General features: G+C 41.5%; 1 protein-coding gene across 1 annotated transcript in view; it reads right to left on the bottom strand.

Moving 5' to 3' along the window:
- Positions 1-21,054, bottom strand: part of ANKDD1B (ankyrin repeat and death domain containing 1B) — a 50,433-nt gene that overhangs the window by 21,972 nt on the left and 7,407 nt on the right. The window contains 4 exon segments of the mRNA XM_067730217.1: positions 3,700-3,798; positions 11,358-11,459; positions 11,558-11,660; positions 20,891-20,988. Of these exon segments, the coding sequence (XP_067586318.1) occupies positions 3,700-3,798; positions 11,358-11,459; positions 11,558-11,660; positions 20,891-20,988 (402 nt within the window).

Genomic DNA, 21,054 nt, shown 5'->3' with positions numbered 1-21,054 from the left:
AAAAAAAAAAAGATAAAAAAACACCTAAATGTCCAAGAGCTAAAGAACAGTTAAATGAATTTTGGGCAGGCACTAAAAATATACATGCATAGGAACACAAAGAAAACTGGAAGGAAAATACATCAGATATTTACAAGATAATCCTTTCAGTGTAGAGAAAAATATGAAAATTGCTATTTATGTTTATTTTTATCTCAATCTTTAAAATTTATATTTCTGGCATATGTTTTATAATATATTAATTTAATTATAAATGTACATGTGATTAGGTGCATGCTCAAACTTTCTTTACTGGTTATGAGTTTGCTACCCAGTATGTTTGGAGACCACTGCTCTAGAGCCTAGTCCCATGAGCCTAGTCCAACTGGTCCAGCAACAGCCTATGTCAGGAAACAGAGGCAGCCCAAGACTGTATGTACGTTATGGGCTTCATCCAAAAGGCTAATATTATCACTAGATACTTCACTTTGTGCAAATAAAACCCATCACAATCTACAATTACAGTTTGTTGGACTTTATGACTTTTCCTCAATGTGCCCCAACGCAAAAATAACTAAAAGGTAGACGAAATCCAAGTGCACACATTCCAGTGGTAAAGTATTAAAGCAAAACAGGGCAAGCACAACTAAGACTTTAAATTAAATCCTATGACTATAGGACTGGATCTCTATATTGACTTGTGAAGGCCAATCATGGCTAAGATTTATCCTAGGTGAATCATGTTCTTTTTGAGTTTCTCACATTCATAACTCTTATTCAAGAAGACCAAATTCCTAGGATCTTCTTTAAGTTAAACTAGTTCAACCTGATCATCACTACGTCAGATGGTCACACACATAAAAATAAACAAATCAAGGCTCTACTTTTGTCCATGATCCTCAGCTGAAAGCCTGGCTTACATTCTCCTAGGAACTGGAAGAGAGAAAAAGGAGGATAATAACAATATGTACCACTGATACCGATGATAACCAAGATCCCACTTACTGCACCCAGATAACACTGGTGATGACACCAGATACCACTTGTTGCACACTTACCATGTGCCAGGCACCATTCCTTGAACTAAGTGTGTGACACAGCCTTTCATTTAAAACCTCACTAAGGCCTTATGAGGCTATTTGATAGATGAGGAAGCTAAGGCTGAGAGGGGCCAAGTAACGTGCCCAAAATCATCTAGCTGGGGTGATGGAGCCAGGATCAGACCCAGGCAGTCAGAGCTCTGCTTTTAATCCCAGTCCAGGGATGCATGTGACCAGGCTGATTATGCTTCTCTGGTCCAAGGGGAATACTGACTTTTCCCAGGCATCACACACGTCCACTTTCACAGCCTTCAGTTTTCATTTTATTGCCCACAGTTGCTATCTTTATGACCATACACCACCAACTCTAAGTCACATCCTGTTTCTCATGTTAACATATCTGCGATCAGGATGCACCTCACAATCTCAGTCAACCGGGCAGCAGACATGATATAGCTGTCATGGCTTGTGATTTGCATTAAATCAGAATGGGTGTCAGTGGCTTAGAAGAAAATCTCAGAATCTATAGCAGGGCACCTTTTGAAGAAACACTGCATCACAAACGTCTTTGAAGGCACAAAAGACAATATTTTGTCTGGAAAAGCAAGGACATCAAGACTCTGAGTGAGAAAGTGATTTAGAAGAATTCGACTCAATGTATGAAGTATAGGAATACTTAACCAAGCTCCCTTGCTTATTTCGTCCTTTGTATGTATATGATTTTTAAAAATCTAAGATAAAAGTCTAAAAACTCAATAATATAAAATATTCTAAATGACAAGAGAGTTTTTTGTGTCACAGTTTAATTGGCAGCATTATTTTTTCTTAGTGTTACATGAAATAATGACGTGCCTTACAATCAATGGTGTCTTAAAGTAAATGATTATATTACTTCTTAAAGCAGCTCTCAGGAGAGCTGCCAAGTTAGAATTCGTCAGAATATTAAACTATGAAGTCCAAGAGGACTCCACTCACGTGAGGCTCCAAACAGCCAGCCTCAAAGGCATTGAGCCAGAGGTTAAAAAGTGACCACCCAGAGCAGATGACTCACAAGGGGTTTACAAGAACCCCAGGCCCGGTTTCTAACTCCCTGCTGCCCTCCACCTGAATATCCCCCCTCCCCACTCCGGTGCCTCAGAGTGAACCCTCTGAAACCTTACTACTCACCATGCATCATCCCCTCCTCCCCTGTACCCCACAGCTCAGGGATGGGCACCCCACCCTCCTGGAAGTCCAAGCCAGAGAGCTAGGGGCCAGAAAGTCTGCCCTCTCCATACCCCCTGGTCACAAATCCTGTGGCCTCTGTCTCCTCCTACCACCTCATCCTGCTTGCTGCCAGTGAGAGCCTCGGTGAGAGGCTTTCTGTAGCTCTTGCTTCAGCCACTTCTGCAGTCACCTGACTGGGACTCCCCACCTCCTGCCTCTCCAGGCACCAATACCCCCTTCAAACCACGGTGACAGTTACCCACCTACACACAGGATGGATCCCATCCCTTGTTTGCTGCTTAAAACCTTCCAAGGTCTCTGCTGCCAATAGGTCAGAATCACCCCTCCTCCTGGTGAGCACAGCCTTTCATGGTCTCTCTGCCTTGGCCCACTTGGCATGCACCTTTCCCAGCCCACCCATCCTCAATTTCTGCCACCCTGAACTTGTCATTCCCAGGACACACCATGCTCTTTCATGCCTTGGTTCCTTTACAAACGGGCTCTTCCCTCTGTCTGAAATACTCTACCCTTGTGCCCTCCTCCAATCTCCTCGTACCACTGTCCATCCAAATGCTCAGACCCACATAACATACCACCTCCTCTGTGAAGCCTGTGATATTTCTGAAACAGATTTTCCTTTGTGCTCCCACAGCACACTGTATATACATCTATTACCGCATTTAGCCCGATATATTATTTTTTGTATGCTCTTCTTGCCCTGTAGGCTTCTAGAATAAGAAAACATACTCTACCTAGCATAGAGCACATTTTTTTTTTTTTTTTTTTTTTGGTGAATAAGTGAATGGTTTAACAAATGAACCTCCATGAGTTACTTTAGCCTGTTAAAGCTGTGGATAGAGTCGTGGCCATGTTTTCCACAGTTTTAAGTGAAATTCATACTTTCAAAGTGTTAAATGAAAATAAATAGCTGCTTGAACGAGAAGGGAAAAAATCCATCCATGTTCCTTGCTCTACCTTTGCTGCTAATTTGCTAGCAAAAGTGGGACAATAAAAGTAATTCTATATAACCCTGAGAAGGCAAACTGGTGAAAGATTTCTGGGAGGTAGTTTTAAAATGTGCAGAACTCTTTGACCCACAATTCCACATCTAGGAATTTCTCCTAAGGAAAGTATCAAAGATATGCACACAGACATGGATGCCCTCCCAGTGTTTCCCTCCCTGGTCAGGTGGGGCTGAGCCTCCCACAGACCTCAGTGGAAGAAAAGAGCAACTGGAGTTGACAGTAGAAAATTCCACGTAGTCCACTGATTTCACAGACATTTATGGAGCAAAACTGGCAATCTGGACGGTCCACTGAAAAAGTGGGTTGATTTCATCTGGATATTCGATGATTCTGACTGTAGTAACAACTGAACAACTCTACTGCTCACCAAAATGCCATCACCAAATCTACACCTCAACTGTCACTCCCCTTTCTCTGGTACTCAGCAAAGAAATAAAAGTCCATTTCACCTCGTCCTTTTCTGAAGTATGCAGATTAAGGAAGATAAGTTTTTCTATCATTTCAATGTGGCCCCACTCTGCTGCCAAAAGAAATGGTTTTCTTCCTTTCTGAAAGTCAATCATAAACTTCAGTGTTCATTATACACTTACTGAGCCGGCAAGGCAACCAACAAAGTGGGCAGCAGCTTGAGGGGAGGGGATGGCGAGGAGGCCAACGTGGTGATTCTGGTCACAGCATTCTGGGGCCTTCCTAGGGGAGGGTGAAAACAATCCCTCTCACTTCAAACCAGATCCATTTCTGAGTTGTTGCCCCAAACTGTGGGAACTCCGCATCAGCACAGAATCATTTTTATGGGGGTAGAGAAGTACTGTTTGGAAACGGTCTTCCCAAGCACCTGGGGAGATGCCACCCCACAATCAGACAATGAGATTCCCTTTCAAATGTAACAATTTTACCAACTTTCTGCATTTATTGAATAGTTCTTTCACTCGACTATTTATTGAGAAGCTGATTTTGTGCCAGACCCCATCTGAGTCACCTGCGTATTGCTCAGTAAGCCTTGCCTTACTGATAAAAATGTTTGAAGCAGAAATTGTCCAGGGTTTAATATTTACGTGACTCATTCAGACATGACGTGTGTCAACTGCTTCTCTTTAGGCTCTCCTTGCTTGCTCATACATTTACCTCTAACGTTCACCAAGAATCAATGGGAAAACTCTTGAGAATAGGTCAATATGAAATGGGATGGAGAAATTAGGAATTATCCAGAGAATATAGCTTAAGAGGGATGTTTAGGTGTGATTTGTTGGGGAGGAAGGTTCAAGTGCAGAATCTTCTGATTATGGCAATTTCTCCAACTTTTCACATTGCAAAGGGAGACTGCATTTTCAACAGCCAAAATGTCATCGAGAACAATGAAATACCCATAAAAAACTCAATTTTCTAACCTGAGATATTTAAAAGCAGGAAAAGAAGGTGGGGTGGCAAAATAGCACAAGTATTTTCTTCGACTAAAGAAAACATTCACAGATTGGCTTGATATGTTATTAACTAAAAGCTTAGCAAGATGTTTGAAATGTGAAAAGCAAGATACAAGACTCTATCAGAAGGTTCCTGAATCTAGATTGTTATCTGATCTCCTGCTAATGCAAGATAATAAAAAGATAATGGAGTCTGTCATACAGAGTGAAGTGAGTCAGAAAGAGAAAGACAAATACCGTATGCTAACACATATATATGGAATTTAAGAAAAAAAATGTCATGAAGAACCTAGGGGTAAGACAGGAATAAAGACACAGACCTACTAGAGAATGGACTTGAGGATACGGGGGTGGGGGGGGTAAGCTGTGACAAAGCGTGAGAGAGGCGTGGACATATATACACTACCAAACGTAAGGTAGCTAGCTAGTGGGAAGCAGCCGCATAGCACAGGGAGATCAGCTCGGGTGCTTTGTGACCACCTAGAGGGGTGGGATAGGGAGGGTGGGAGGGAGGGAGACGCAAGAGGGAAGAGTTATGGGGACATATGTATATGTATAACTGATTCACTTTGTTATAAAGCAGAAACTGACACACCATTGTAAAGCAATTATACTCCAATAAAGATGTAAAAAAAAAAAAAGATAATGGTCACTGTTAACTTGAGATAGCAGCTCATGATTCTCGACAACTTAAAGAGAAAGGAAGGAAAAGTGCTAAAATAATCAATGGCCCAAAAAAAAAGTGTGTATAGATCAGCCCTCCAGGGCTCTGCACTCATGCATGTAGGGAGGCCGGAGAAACAAACTGGCACCAAAAATTCACCTCATTTACATTCTTGAGCCAGATATGTGGTCAATTAGACCTACATCCCCAGCCCTTCAGTTTGAAATCCTGACTCATCATCGATGGTTCTCATCGAATCACTAAGGAAGGGCAAAGGGAAGAGACAGAAAGTGCTTGGGGCCTCCGTTTGCTGCTTGTGAGATTAGACCCCTAACTGAAGATCAAGATCTAGTCTTGAGCCATGAACAGCTCTTGGGAAATGACAGAGACAAAATTACTGTGTCTGGCTTATACAAATATCTGCTAATACTGACAACAGATAAAGGTCCATATAAACAAATCACAAAAAGGAGGATGGGAAACACTGATGATATACTAGATGAAAACATTTAGTCACACATCCATATAAATCAGTCACTTGTTTACTGAACAATTATTAAGCACCTATGTATATGTCAGATACTGTGCTAAGCAAGAGTGGCCAAGATAAAAAATATGGCACCCCGATGTTAAGAAGCTCAGAGTCTGTTAGGGAAGACGAACACACATACGAGTGATCATAATGAAATGCAGGACCTGAGCTGGCGATCTGTGGGAGTACAGAACTCAGTGTGAGTGTGTGTTTGTGGCTGGGGAGCAGGTGACAAGAAATGGGGGGAGACAGCCTTTAAAGGTTGCTAATGCCCTGGAACGGCAGGAAAGAGCACTGGTGACCTGTTTCCTGTCCCCATCTTTTCCACTGGAGAACAGCCCCTGTGCCCCACCTTTGTGGAGCTGTTCATTATAGCTCCTGCCTCTTCCACCATCTACCCCTTGGTCAGAGTGTTTGGTTCAGGATGGTCACGTGCCAAGCCACAGGCCAATCAGAGTCACCTGTGAGCTTTCATATATAAAACCTGAGGCTGCTAGTAGCCATCTTTCCCACCATGTGGCGAGTAAACCTATCAATAATGCCAACAGAGACAGCCAAGAGTTGGGAGGAAAAAAAAGAGCTGGACCCAGCCATGCCTGAAGCCAGCCAGATACACCCTCAAACTCTTTAGTTAGGCGTTAATAAACTACCTTTAATGTTTATTCTAGATTAAACTGGATTTTTGTCACTCATAACAAAAAGAACTCTAACTAATACCTATTTAGCCATCTGGGGACACACACTACCGGAAGTATCAGGAGTCTGTTCAACTTTAAAATGGCCTTACTCTTTTATCCTTGGTTGCTACAAAGTCTTGCATTTCTGCATGCCTATACAGAGTGACAAAGGACCCACCCACAAAGAAAGCCTAGTCTGGTAAGAAATGGGAGGTTATCAAAAACAAAACATTTTTCCCCACCAAGAAAACAGCTATTACTTTAAACTTTGTATGCCCTTTAAAAAATGTTATCATCAAGAAAAAAAGTGAAAGCCAAATTACACAAAATAAGAACATTTAAAGTAGTCTCTATCTTATAAACATATCAAAAGGTAGCATGAAGAAAGATGAGGTGACAGTAAAATGAGATACAAATCTTTTCTCCCATCTCTAGTATAAGTTATTAGGCAAAATAACAAGAATTTTTAAAATGTGGGTTTTTTTAAAAAATATAGTTTCTTATGTCTTATTTCATTTTTTAACCACCCAACCCTTTTAAATTACACTCAAGTGGGCCTCTACCAGTGCAGCCTCGGAGAACTGAGACTGCCCTCACTTGGAAGGCAGGGAGATTTTCCATCCTGGAGGACTATGGAGCTTGGTGTCAGGGCCTCAAGCTTCAAGCCCCACACAAACCACAACAACTTCCCAGCTCAGGAAGGGATCCTGAATCCCTTTCTTCATTAGCAAAAATAAGGAGGGTCCAGAATTCCTGTTCCTTTTTCCTTTATTAACTTAGTGTGCATTTAACCTAATACGTCTTAATTCAATGCATTTAAATTGTTTGCACGTGAATAAGCCTGAGGAGTTGCAATTATTCATTAGAAATTATTTTTCATTTTTAAGTTTACTGCCAGGGTTATTTGACAAGGTACCAAGTTCAGTAAATGTTTCACAAACAGCCATTAAATGTGCACCTTAAGTCCAACCTGGCCATCCCTTCCCACAGGGATCCCAGAGAGGGTGCCCTGGAGAGCCTCTGAGGAGAGGAGGCCGGTGGAATCCAGCATGAAGCCCCCTGGTGCCTCCTGGGCATGTCTACACACCCAAGACATTTCCCTTCATCCTGCGATCAGGAGTCCACAGCAGAACCCTAGTTGAAGGGGAAAACCAGCAGGGCCTTGAATAACTTGAGATTTGAGAGAGGACGAGAACATTGCCGTGAGTAAAAAGTGCTGAAAGAGCGGTGTGTTGCATATGAAGGCATGGAACTGGTGTGAAGGGGAGCTGCTGGGTCCGTTCTCCCCAGATGGGAGTCAATAGGTTGGATGAAATCCAAGGCTGTTAGATGTGGGCCTCAGGTCCACATAGGAAACTGTCTTCTCAAATCCCTTCATGACTATTATCCCCAGTCCTCCAAAAAAAGGATGCTTCTTTGCATTTGGACCTCTAGAGACTTCATATATAGATTCCTTTAAACCAGTGGAAGTTCCCCGATGTATGCAGCTGAAACCAACCTAACGTCGTACCACCGAACTTTATAAACATTCAACAGATACATGAGAGGCCTCTGAGGCCATTCCCTTCTGTGTCCCTTCCTCTCCAAACATTTTAGTCTGAGTATTTATTTTTGATCACTAGGTGGGAGTTTACATGTAGATTCTAAATATCTAGACTGCTTCACCTATGACTTCTCCTGGCTGCTCTAATCTCTCTCCCCTGGAGAGGCCACATGATTTCTAGAGCGACGGAGTTGGGAGAAACTTCAGTATACTCCAGTGTCCTCCATCTCTCCCATCTCACCCAATCTCTTCCAGGCCTAGTTAAATCCATTTTGTTAATAAAGACCTCCTCCCTATAAGGCTTTCCTTGTTAGCTTTTGGAGTTCCCTGTAGGCTAATGAGAAGGATTACTAACACTGGGTAGGTATAAAGGCTCTCCATCACTTTCTGTGGATAAGAAACTAGGGAAGAAGGCCCGCTGTGAAGGTGGAGCGGTCTTTTCTATACAGTGCATTTCATAAGCTCCACAGTATCTTTAAGCAAATACAGATGGAAAACCCAACACTGAATTAATTGACCCTGAGCTCCTGATCCCAGTTCCTACTGGCTTTTGCCAGTATCCTTGACCTCACTCACAGATCTCAGAAAAAGGACAGACTTTGTGTTTTTATTGGATTAATCCAGGTTTCTTTAGGATTAAAATTGGACTCAGAGATTCTTCTCTCCCTAGATGACCCAGTGAACTCATTATTTGCTCATTCCTCATATGTCTCTCCACCCATCTTAATTTTAGGTCCTCTTAGCTTCACATCTTCCTGGCTCTGCACAGTCCGCTACCAGGACTCTTCAGCCTTTTCCCCAACAAATAGTCAGAGTTGGAGGAAGAGGAGTGGAACAGGACAAGTCCAGAGCCTGCCGAAGAGATAATGGCCAGCAGAAGCTCCAGAAGTGGGGAAGGTTCCCCACAAACTGCTTTGGTCTTTGAGCCCCTTCAGCTTGCCTGATCCTCCCCACACACAGCCGTCTCCCGTGAAAGCATCCAGAGCCCAATGAAACGGAAGACAGTCCTGTTCTCACACAAAACAGGTCCTAAGGGACTTCCCTGGTGGCGCAGTGGTTAGGAGTCCGCCTGCCGATGCAGGGGACACGGGTTCGTGCCCTGGTCCGGGAGGATCCCACGTGCCACGGAGCAGCTGGGCCCGTGAGCCATGGCCGCTGAGCCTGCGCGTCCGGAGCCTGTGCTCCGCAACCGGAGAGGCCACAACAGTGAGAGGCCCGCGTACCGCAAAAACAGGTCCTGATAAACAAAAAGGTCCTACTGTATAGCACAGGGAACTATATTCAATATCCTGAGATAAAAGAATATAAAAAAGAATACATATATTATATGAATGTAATATATATAACTGAACCACTTGGTTGTACAGCAGAAATCAACACATTGTAAATCAACTATACGTCAATAAAAAAATTAAATTAAAATAAAAAGAATGTATATATATATATATATATATATAACTGAATCACTTTGCTTTACAGCAGAAAGCAAACACAACATTGTAAATCAACTGTACTTCAGTTAAAAATACCTTTTATTAAAACAAACAAACAAACAAAAAATCAGGTCCTGAACATATAATCTGCTGAACTGAATTGAATGGAATTCACTCATAGGCCACACTCCTAGTTAGCCTGGATCAAGCTGGAATGTCTGACTTCCTCATCCTGACATTAAATGCTGTTTGATTATGGTTATCAGTTTGAGGAAATTAGATAGCATTTTACCCCGTAATAATTGTTATAATAACTAACATTTAGTGAGCACTTACCAAGTACCAGGTTCTCCGCTAAGTGCTCTATAGTCATTAACTCATTTAAGCATTCCAACAGTGGCTACTCTGATATATTACTACATAGGAATGGCTTAGGGGTGGCGTCTGATTGGAAAGGGGTGGTAGAATGGCTTGCCATTTTGCTCACTGGCATAGGTATTTGTATATAAGATTGAGGAAGCATCAAAATCATTTCTATCAAAGAATGGAGGTATTGCTGACAAAAAATGACATGGAGGTCAAGACATCCACCCCCAACCCCATCATGCCTTGGTGCTACCATGAAGTAGGTTTTATTATTCCCATTGCACAGAGGGAGATACTGAGGATTTCAGCAGCTGGAGAACTTGCTAAAGCCACATAGTTAATATATGCCCAGGCCTCAGCCCAAGTCTGTCTGCCTCCAATCTGTAAAGGTATAGTTGCTCAGTCATATTCAGAAGAAGTAAACTAAATTTATAGACTTCACTTGAAGGAATGGCTTTTGTTGTTATTATTTTTAAGATTGAGGTCAGAAAAAAATGTGAAGGTTTTTTAAAAGAGGTGAAACAAAGCGAATATTACTGATTAACTTCTAGAGAGAGTTTAATGGAGAGTAAAGTTCTAGAGGCACAGTGAAAAGGAGGTTCCATTCAAACTCCAAATGCCAATCCCACAGAAGATATTATCCTATGAAAAAAGCCTAGAAGGAGATATTCCAGGGAAAAGACAGTCCCTAGCACATGGGCAATGCCCACTGTCCTCTGAGAAGGGAGACGGTGCAGCATGGTGACTAGAGTCAACCAAACCGGAATTCAAACCCTGGCTCTGTCACTTCTCAGTTCGGAGCCCTCAGACCAGGTACCTAGCCTCTCTGGGCCTCGACTTCCTCAAATATCAGTAAAAATAAGACTTCCTTTGAAAATAAGTAAAATATTTTTTCTTTATACGATTACTGTGGGGATTAACAGTATAATTCGTTCATCCAGCAATGATTTGTTAAGCATCCCTACGTGCCAGGCCCTAGACCTCTCGCTGAAATAATGTGTGGACACAGCATTCCTCTGGGCCAAGCACACTAACGAACACTCCATAAGTGGTAGCTGTTACTATATCACTTCTTATGAAAGGAAAAAAATATAGATGGATATGGTAAAATTGCACTGTATTCCACGGCTCATTACAGCACAGCCTTGGGTCAAATACATTCCCAAAAGGCCAGGCATAATCGAGTAAAATGCAGGCACCCAAACAGGGTGGATACTGTCCACCCCTGGCCAGGATGAGGGAGTAGAGGCAGCTTCCTCAATACCTCCTGCCCTCCCCACATGCAGGTGCTAGGGCCACCACCGGCACCAACAATTTCCATCTGCTCTGTGCTCTGCCAGACAGAGACAGGATCCAGCTACAGGGTCAGGTCTGTCTGTGCTGGCTGCTTTGGCAGTTTCTGCAAGGGCAGGAAGAAAGCAGGATTTAGTGGGGGTGTATTTGAGACCTGTCCACCCAACAGCAAACACACCTCATCAGGCTGGTCCAAGTCCGTCAGGTGCAGATCTTGAATGAGGTACTCCACAATGCCTATGTTGCTCTGAGCCCCAAAGTGGAGGGCATTCATTCCATCCTAAAGAGAGCCAGGGTAGGGGAGACAATTACACTGCAATCTTCTCCTCCTGCACTGTGAGGAGAGGGCTTCTGTCCAGGTGTGATCCACATACCTACCTGATTCTTGGCTCTCTGGTCTGCTCCAGCTCTAACCAGCATGAGCATGATCTCAAGGCTTCCAGACCAGGATGCAAGGTGAATTACTGTCAAGCCATGCTTCCTCCAGAAAAGAGAAGAAAGGAATCTGTCACTTGGGTGAGCCACCACACTGTCTCAGCCAACAAAAGCTAGGTTAATACCTAACTGTTGAAAATTAAGAAATGACAGTTTAATATACAACAAAGGTGATGTTTCAATTCTATGGGGACAATGAATATATTTAATAAGTGGTATAGGCACAAGTAATTCTTCATCTGGGAAAAGATAAAATTAAATCCTGTATCATATCATACATACAAAAAAAGCACACAATAAATATATTAGAAGAAAATCTAGACTATAATGTATAGTGTTTTAATTCAAAAGTTATAAAAGGAACAAGATGATAAACAAAGACAATAAACAAATGATAGATTTTTTTAAAATGTACCTTAATAAAGATAAATGGTTATTTTCTGTAATACATGAAGTACTCTTACAAATCAACAGAATAAGGCAATTAAACCCATTGAAAAATGGACCCCAAAATGTGCTCTCTTAAGGTATTAGTAGAAATGAAACCATTATAGTTTAAGCAATCTAGCAATATCTATTAAAATTTTAAATACAACTGGCAATCCCACTCCTGGGACTCTATCCCATGAAAATAAGTTTTAGGACCTAATGTTATATAGATAAGGTTATTAATTGTAACCCTTAAAACAGTGCGAGGTAAATGTCCATCAATATTGGAACATTGAACAAATCAGGGAACAGTCATACCACATGATGTAGGCATTAAAAATAATTAATTAGGGCTATAACAATTGACATGGAGAGACTTCCATTAGGTAGTTGTTAAATGTGGAAAATAAGATGCAGAGAAAATATAATACGATCCCATTTTTTATAAAACTAGCTATGACCAAAAACTCATATATGTATGTATCTATATCTATTATAAGTGGGTAAGTGGATAGATAGATAACAATGTGGATATGGGGACTTCTCTGGTGGCGCAGTGGTTGGGAATCCACCTGCCAATGCAGGGGACACAGGTTCAGGCCCTGGTCTGGGAAGATCCCACATGCTGTGGAGCACCTAGGCCCGTGTGCCACAACTACTAAGCCTGCGATCTGGAGCCCGCGAGCCACAACTACTGAAGCCTGCACGCCTGGAGCCCGTGTTCCGCAACAGGAGAAGCCACTGCAATGAGAAGCCCGTGCACTGCAACAAGGGGTGGCCCCTGCTCATTGCAACTGGAGAAAGCCCGCTCGCAGCAACAAAGAGCCAACACAGCCATAAATAAATAAATAAATAAATAAATAAATAAATAAATTCATTAATTAAAAAAAAAACAAAAAAACCCCAATGTGGATATGATCATATGAGCATGAGGAAAAGTACAGAAATAAACACACAGATCCTACATCGTTAAATGTAGTTACTGGAGAAGAGGAAACTACACAAAAAAGAAGAAACAAAAGACTGAAGTTATAAAAAGAATTCTATTTATGCATAAATTATTTAAAATATACTCTCCCAGTAAAATCACACATGCATAAAAGAGGCTGAAGGAGAGATTTCGCTCAAGACCTAGTGACCTGCAGTGATGCTGGGGGTACTTAGACTTGTACACCAAATGAACAGGAAGAGAAGTGTGAAAGGAAACAGCCAGCAGTTAACACTTGTCTCAGGGAGGAGGGATTGGAGGGCTGTATCCTGAGGAAAATTAAGACCTGCGCCCTAGGTCCCAAGTTAAAGAAGTATATAGAGCAGACATTACGAGCATGATCTGTAGACTCAAACGAAACTGACCTCAAACTCTGGCTCTACCACTTTCAAATGCTATAATCTTGGTCAACTTAGTTAACTCTTAGCCTCAGGATCCTTAATTGTAAGTTCATGTGTCTGCTTTTCTGTTTCCTTTTATCCTTGTCAAAAAATCATCCATTAACTACGAATAAGGTCTGAGGATCTAATGTATCACATGGTGATTATAGTTAATAACACTTTTATATAACTGAAATTTGCTAAGAGAGTAGAATTAAATGTTCTCATCAAAAAAAGAAATGAGGTGATGAGTGTGTTAATTAACTAGATGGGAGGAATCCTTTCACAATGTATACACACACTGAATCATCACCAGGTACACTTTAAATGTATCACAGTTTTATTTGAACCATACCTCAATAAAGCTGAAAAAAATTTTAAATAAATCTCTTTTAAAATGAAAACAAACAACAACAACAGCAAAACCCACAGGGTTTATAGGGGAAATGGGGCAGGGGCTCAACACTCAAAAACTCTGTCATTGACACCTTTTTAAAAAGATAGGACCCTGCTATGGACTGAATGTCTGTGTCCCTTGATAATTCATATGTTGAAGCCTAATCCCCAATGTGATGGTATTTGAAAGTCATGCCTTTGGGAGATAATTAGGTCAGGAGGGTGGAACCCTCATGAATGGGATTAGTGCTCTTATAAACAGACACAGAGAGCTTGCTTCCTCTTGCCGCTCTCCACTGAGAGTGGATAAAACCAGAAGCAGCTTTCACAAGATGCTGGCAGTGATGTCGTCTTAATCTTGGACTCTCCAGTTTCCAGATCTGTGAGAAAGAAACATTTGTTGTGGAAGTCACCCAGCCTATGGTATATTTGTTACAGCAGCCCAAGCTAAGACAGACCCTAATAAAAACAATAGTACAATTGTACATGTTAAACGGTTAGGTATTTAATCACCATAAATATGGTACTGGACCTCCAAAAAAAAAAAATCATCCATAACCTCTGTATAGATGCCTTCCAAAAAGTAAGCCTTCTCAGCACATCTTATGTGCATCTCATAATCAACTGTATTTGTAATCCTGGAGACCAATTTGCTAAATGTATAGCCTATAAATAAATAAACAAGGAATGAGGGTCTGTGGGGGACTTCCATTCTAAAGTGTATAAGCCTTTTGGCAGTAACTTTGGCTGTCCCCAGAAAGTGCATTAATGTTTTCTCTTATTGTCAGTAAAGTCTGGGTATGGAGAAGTGAAAAAGCAAGTCCCAGATTATGGAGATGTAACTCTAAACCTGTGGTTCTTCACTGGGGGCAATTTTGCCCCCAGGGGTCATTTGGAGATTTCTGGAGACACTTTTGGTTGTTGTGACCTAGGGGAGATATTGGCATTAAGTGGGTAGAGACCAGAGATGCTGCAAACATCCTATAACCCCCCCAACCTCCACCACAACAAAAAATCACCTGACGAACAGGTCAACAGTGCCACTGTGGAGAAACCCTTCTCTAAATGTACATACCCTATAATATTTACCTTTCGGCTGTCACACTACACAGTGAGGCAGTCTATTAAAGTCTAGAGTGAAGAAAACGCTTACCAATTTCTGCACTTTTTCCCAAGGAACAATGATGTACAATAACTAGTTGAGGTTTTTCAAGAAATTTTACCCCTTAATTTAGCCTTCCCTATAAATCAATGTTTCACACCCAGTAACCATAAATCTAGTTTCACATATGGTCAGAAAAGAGGCCAGAAATATTTGGGATAGATGATCAATCATATTTTGATAGCTCTATTTTTCCCTAAGAGGTCATTCCTAATTTTAAAGCAGCCAACACTTAAGGATTTCAAACACCCATCATAAAATCCAAAAGCAAGGAATTCAAGAGGCAAACAACTTGAGTCTCTGAAACCATAAATTCCAAATGGAGCCATCGTTCCTCAGAGGCAAAGAATCACTCCTCACAGATGTAAAGTAAGCCTTCTGATAAGAAACTGACATGCCTGAGAAGTTTATGAGCATGAGTCACAGATTATACTCGTAGTCAGTACCTGATGCTGTATAAAGTGTAAAATGCCCACAGACACCGACAACCTGTTCTCATCACCAGTCTGATGACAGGCAAGAAGGTCAGTAACTTCCCCGGGGAACACTTGCACTCAGAGTAAGCAGCTCTGAGAGTAGATGCTTGCATTATCCTCTGGGCACCACCTGCACTCCACATGGGATCCTTTCTTCACATCTGGAGTAAGAGCCTCCATTTACCTCGTCTGCCTCTTCCCCAGATTTGTGGATGCTGCCCGCTTTGAACCTGGAGTCCTCAGCCTCTGGGCTATGCATTTGATCCTCAGCACGCAACTTACCTGTTAGTCTCAGTCCTTGCTCCCCAACAGAGTGTAGGTTCCTCAAAGCAGGGACTGTATCTATGCCAGTGCTTCCTGAAACAATCACCTGGGGATCTTGTTAAATTGCAGATTCTGATTCATGAGGTCTGGGGTGGGGCCCAAGATTCTGCATTTCTAACAAGCTCCCTGGTGATACCAGTGCTTCTGGTCCCAGGACCTACTCTGAGTAGCAAGGACTTATATCTAGTTGAATCCCCAGTAGTTGGCATTGATACTCACCCACAACAGACACTGAATAAATATTGATGGTGAAGGGGTGCCACTGTTGGCTCTTTGCAAATAGGTGTTAGAACTCAAAAGACAGAACTGCTAAGTCAAACTGAGGGCTCATCACTCAGATAAAGAAGCTGCCAGGTCTGGCCAAACATGGCATTGCTTGAATTATAAAAAGCATTTTATTAGTTATGCTCTAATGCCACTGTGAATAATTGATTTAGTTACAGAAATACTTAACTTAATGAATCTTTCAAGGCAGAGTACAGAGGTACATCAGGAATGATGCTATTTCCCACCTGACAGCATTTCAGTGCCCCAAGGCAAAGTTACAAGAGGCTGATGCTAGCCAGAGTCATGCTTCAAATACAGGGTAATACAAATATATGTTCGGAAAAACCTCAGAGAGAACAAAGTGGTAAAACCTCTCTCCAACATTTTGGGTACAACTGACTTACACTCTGACATAAATGAGTAGTGTGTTTAATACATTAGACACATGGCAATCCTCAGACATGCTGTTTAAAAGAAAAGATGCTATTGAACCTGGGCAATGGATACACCAGTGTTTACTGTACAATTCTCTCCACTTTCATAGTATGTCAAAGGTTTAGGGTTATGGTCCTGTTTAAGATGGTATAAGTACACTCCACTCTGTCTCTCCCAACAAATCCTTCTAAAATCTCTGGACAGACGTTTGGAACAGCTATTTGAGGACTCTGAGGAGTAAATGACAGCAGGTAGATTGAGGAAGAAAACCAGAACTCAAAATACAAACAATCAGGGTTTCCTGATCTTTTTGTTTTCTCTTCCATACCTTCCAGCTGGGACTCAAAGCAGTACAAATCACTGGCCCGGACAGAAACAGCTCCAAGAGGAGCTTCCCATTCTGGTCTAAGAAGTGGAAGGGGGCCCCTACAGGGCAGAGAAGGTGGGGGAAATCCTAATTTTGTTTTGTTTTCTCTTCTGGTTCCGCCCCAGGCAAGCCTCACTCCCAAAGTTGCAACCCCACAGTAGAAGGGGTAGGAGCAGTGACTGGGCAAGCAGTGACAGAGGGAATCCTTCTCTCTGACCTGAGGAACTGTTGTCAGAAGAGGAGGATGCGGGTGGGGGAGGGGGGAAAAGGGTTTTTTTTTCCCTCTCTTAGTCCCAGAGGCAGACGTAATTGTGGGAAGTACACAGCAGAGCTGGGATACTACACCCTTGGCTTTCTAGTCAGAAGACCAGGAAAAGGTGGAGAAGGGCCCTGTAGGTGGAGAATGTAGGGGAGATGATCTTGGAGAAGTGGGAGTTCAAGAAAGCAACCCCATAAAGTTGTGTATGTACTACTGGCCTCCCCCCGGACCTGTACATGTTCCTGACCCTAAACAGTGTGACAAAAGCTTGGGGAACTGAACTATCGGGTAGACCACTGCCCAGGTCTCAGACTGGCTCATGGATAGCGCACAGGTCCAAACAGCACTGCAAAAGTGTTAAAAACTGGTGACATTGGTGTCAAATGGTGTTGAAGAAATCGGTCATCCATATACCAGATTCCTTATAACTTTATACTTAAATTAACTCAAAATGGATGATAAATCTAAATGTAAAACACAAGGCTATAAAAGTTTTAGAAGAAAAATATGAGAAATCTTCATAACCTTAAGTTAGGCAAATCATTCTTAGATATAATACCAATAGCTAGATTCAATTTTTAAATACAAGTGAATTGAATTTCATCAAAATTAAAAACTTCTGCTCTATGAAAAACACTAAAAAGATAAGCTGCAGAGGGTGAAAAAATATTTGCAAATCACATATCTAACAAAGGACTTGGATCCAGAATATATAATGAACTCTCAAAACTCAATAATTAAAACAGGGACTTCCCTGGTGGTCTAGTGGTTAAGAATCTGCCTTCCAATGCAGGGGACACGGGTTCGATCCTTGGTGGGGGAACTAAGATCCCACATGCCAGCGCGCTGCATAAGCCTGCGCGCTGCAACTACTGAGCCTGCGTGCCACAACGAGGGAGTCTGCGTGCTGCAACTACAGAGCCCACATGCTATGGAACCCGTGCGCCACAACTAGAGAGACCTCACACTCTGGATCCCACGTGCCACAACTAGAGAGAAGCCCGCACGCTGCAACAAAGAGCCCACGCACTGCAACTGAGACCCGCCACAGCCAAAAATAAATAAATAACTAGATAAATATTTTTTAAAAAATAGTACCAAGCACACAGGGTTGTTGCAAAGATCAAATAAAATTAATGTAAAAAAACCAACATAATCAATTTTTTTAATGTTCAAAAGATTTGAACAGACATATCACCAAAAAAGATATACAAATGGTAAATAACACAAGAAAATATGATTTAATAACAATTAGCTATTAAAGAAATGCAAATGAAACCACAATACAAACCTATTAGAATGGCTAAAATTAAGGGAGAAAAATAACAATACCAAGTGCTGATGAGGATGTGGAACAAATGGAAACCTAGTACATTGCTGGTGGGAATAAAAATGGTGCAGCCCCTCTAAGAAAGTCTAGTGGCTTCTTGTATATAGCTCACTATACGCCCCAGTAATCTCACTTCTCTAGGTATTTACATTAGAGAAATGAAAACTTATGCTTACACAAATACCTGTACACGAATGTTTACAGCAGCTTTACTTGTTATAGTCAAAAACTGGAAGCAACTCTAATGTCCTTCAACTGGTGAATGGATATAATAAACTGTGGTATAGCTATACACTGGAATACTATTCAGCAATAAAAAGGGAGGAATTATTGATACATGCAACACATGAACCTCAGAGAAATTTTGCTGAGTGAAAAAAGCCAGTGTCAAAAGGTTACATACTATATGGTATCATTTACATGGCACTCTCAAAAAGGCAAAATTATAGAGGTGGAGAAAAGATCAGTGGTTGCCAGGGTAGGGGAGGGTTTGACTACAAAGAGGTTTTGACTACAAAGAGGCAGCATACGGGATTTTTCTGGATGATGCAACTGTTCTGTATTTTGATTGTGATAGTGGTTACATGAATTTATACATGTGTTAAAATTCATAAAGCTGTATGCCAAGAAGAAAGTTAATGAATAGTATGTTAATTTAAAAATTAAAGTAAAATAAAAAGTTATTGTATCTGGGTTTCAATGTTAAAATTAAACTAGACTCTTGGCAATCATGTCTATTACCAAAACATCTTTTGCAGGCTAAATAACATTTAAAAAATAATCAAATGATAATTTTCAGACCTAAACAACATGTTCCTTAAGTACTATAACTGTAATACAACCTATTACACTCATTAAGTTGGAGTGCTTGCAGTGCCAATTTTTTTAAAGTTTTTTTAAAAAATTTATTTATTTATTTATATTTATTTTTGGCTGTGTTGGGTCTTCGTTGCTGTGCGCAGGCTTTCTCTAGTTGCGGTGAGCGGGGGCTACTCTTCATTGCGGTGCGCAGCCTTCTCATTATCGTGGCTTCTCTTGTTGCGGAGCACAGGCTCTAGGTGCACAGGCTTCAGTACTTGTGGCACGTGGGCTCAGTAGTTGTGGCTTGCGGGCTCTAGCTCTAGAGCTCAGGCTCAGTAGTTGTGGCGCATGGCTTAGTTGCTCCGTGGCATGTGGGATCTTCCCGGCCCAGGGCTCGAACCTGTGTCCTTTGCATTGGCAGGCAGATTCTTAACCACTGAGCCACCAGGGAAGCCCTGCAGTGCCAATTTTTTAAAAGGGGTTTTTCTTCATTCTGATTCTGTTGTTTATCAATCCACTTGCCTACCAATACTAGAGCAATAATTAGACAGAGAGGGATGTGTCCCTCTGGTGAAACAAAGAGAAACTCTCATCATTATGAAGTCTAGGCCATGTCTATGAGTGCCGACAAAACCAATAAGATAACCAATAAGATGACCAATTGGTTTGAACTGATTTCATTTATTCATCTTCCAATGATTTACCAAGCACATACTAAACCTAACCCTGTGAGACATGAAGGTAAAGCAATGCTGAGTCTTACCCTCCAAAGAGTCAGTCCAGGGAAAAAATAGAATAGCTCTTTAAGAATTTTTTGAATAGTTTAACTTTAAAAAACATGGCCCATTGGATTAACTAAGAATCAAGAAATATCATCCACTGGATTAACTAAAAGCCAAGGTTATCACCTACTTTTGCAACTGGAGATGATAAACATGATGTTGGGTCTCTCCAGCCTAACTGGTTTCCTTGTTCCATGGTAAAGTATTAAACGAAGTTGGGAAAAGTACGTGGAAAATCTTTAGGGTGGATTTTGATGTCTAGGCAGATAAATCATCAAGGTGATATGTGGCTAAGGCCATGGTCTCTGGAATCAGATAAGCCAGGTTCAAATCCTGCCTCCCCTCCTTCTTAGATGTAATTTTGGGGGCAAGATACTTAACCTCTCTTGTCTCAGGCCCCTCATCTGTAAATTGGACATTATAGCAATACTTTTCTCACAAGGCTGGGGGCACTAAATATCAAAGTCCTGAGACTGGTGCCTGGTACACAGTATGTGTTTAATACGCCTTATTTATTTATCAGAGTTCACAGGGAAAATTCCAGATTTAATGTCCCTGAGTCCAGTTAGCTTCTGTCTTCTATGCCCCCAGTTACACTCTAGGCAACCATTTTATTCTTACAAATGCATGCTACTGGCCATAAGGTCAATATGGGAAAATAAGTAAAAGCGTAAATCCTATAGGTAGTGGGTAAACAATTGGTGACTATCAAATACAAAAAGCACATAATATGCGTATTCTCTAAATAGATCTTTCCAAAATGAACACTGCCAATGGAAATATTTTGTGTGTAGGTGCAGAAAAGATAACGCAAGCGGCCAGATTTTCCCCTTACGTTGGTTATGCTCCGATCCATTCTCCCCAACGAAGACGAGGTTACCTCACCAGCAACACCCCCTTGGCCTTGTGATTCAGCAAGAAATCCACCGCAGACAAATGACCTGTCCCCACTGCAAAAGGCAGGGCTGTGCGGTTCATCTGAGGAAACACAATTAGTGTTTTCAGTCATCTGATTGTTATTTAGCCTTCTTAAGATTCCTGGTT

Source organism: Pseudorca crassidens, chromosome 3 (assembly GCF_039906515.1).
Source record: "Pseudorca crassidens isolate mPseCra1 chromosome 3, mPseCra1.hap1, whole genome shotgun sequence".
In the NCBI taxonomy this organism is placed as follows: Eukaryota; Metazoa; Chordata; class Mammalia; order Artiodactyla; family Delphinidae; genus Pseudorca; species Pseudorca crassidens.
The sequence above is the reverse complement of the archived record's forward strand: the minus strand, read 5'-3'. Positions and strand labels throughout refer to the sequence as shown.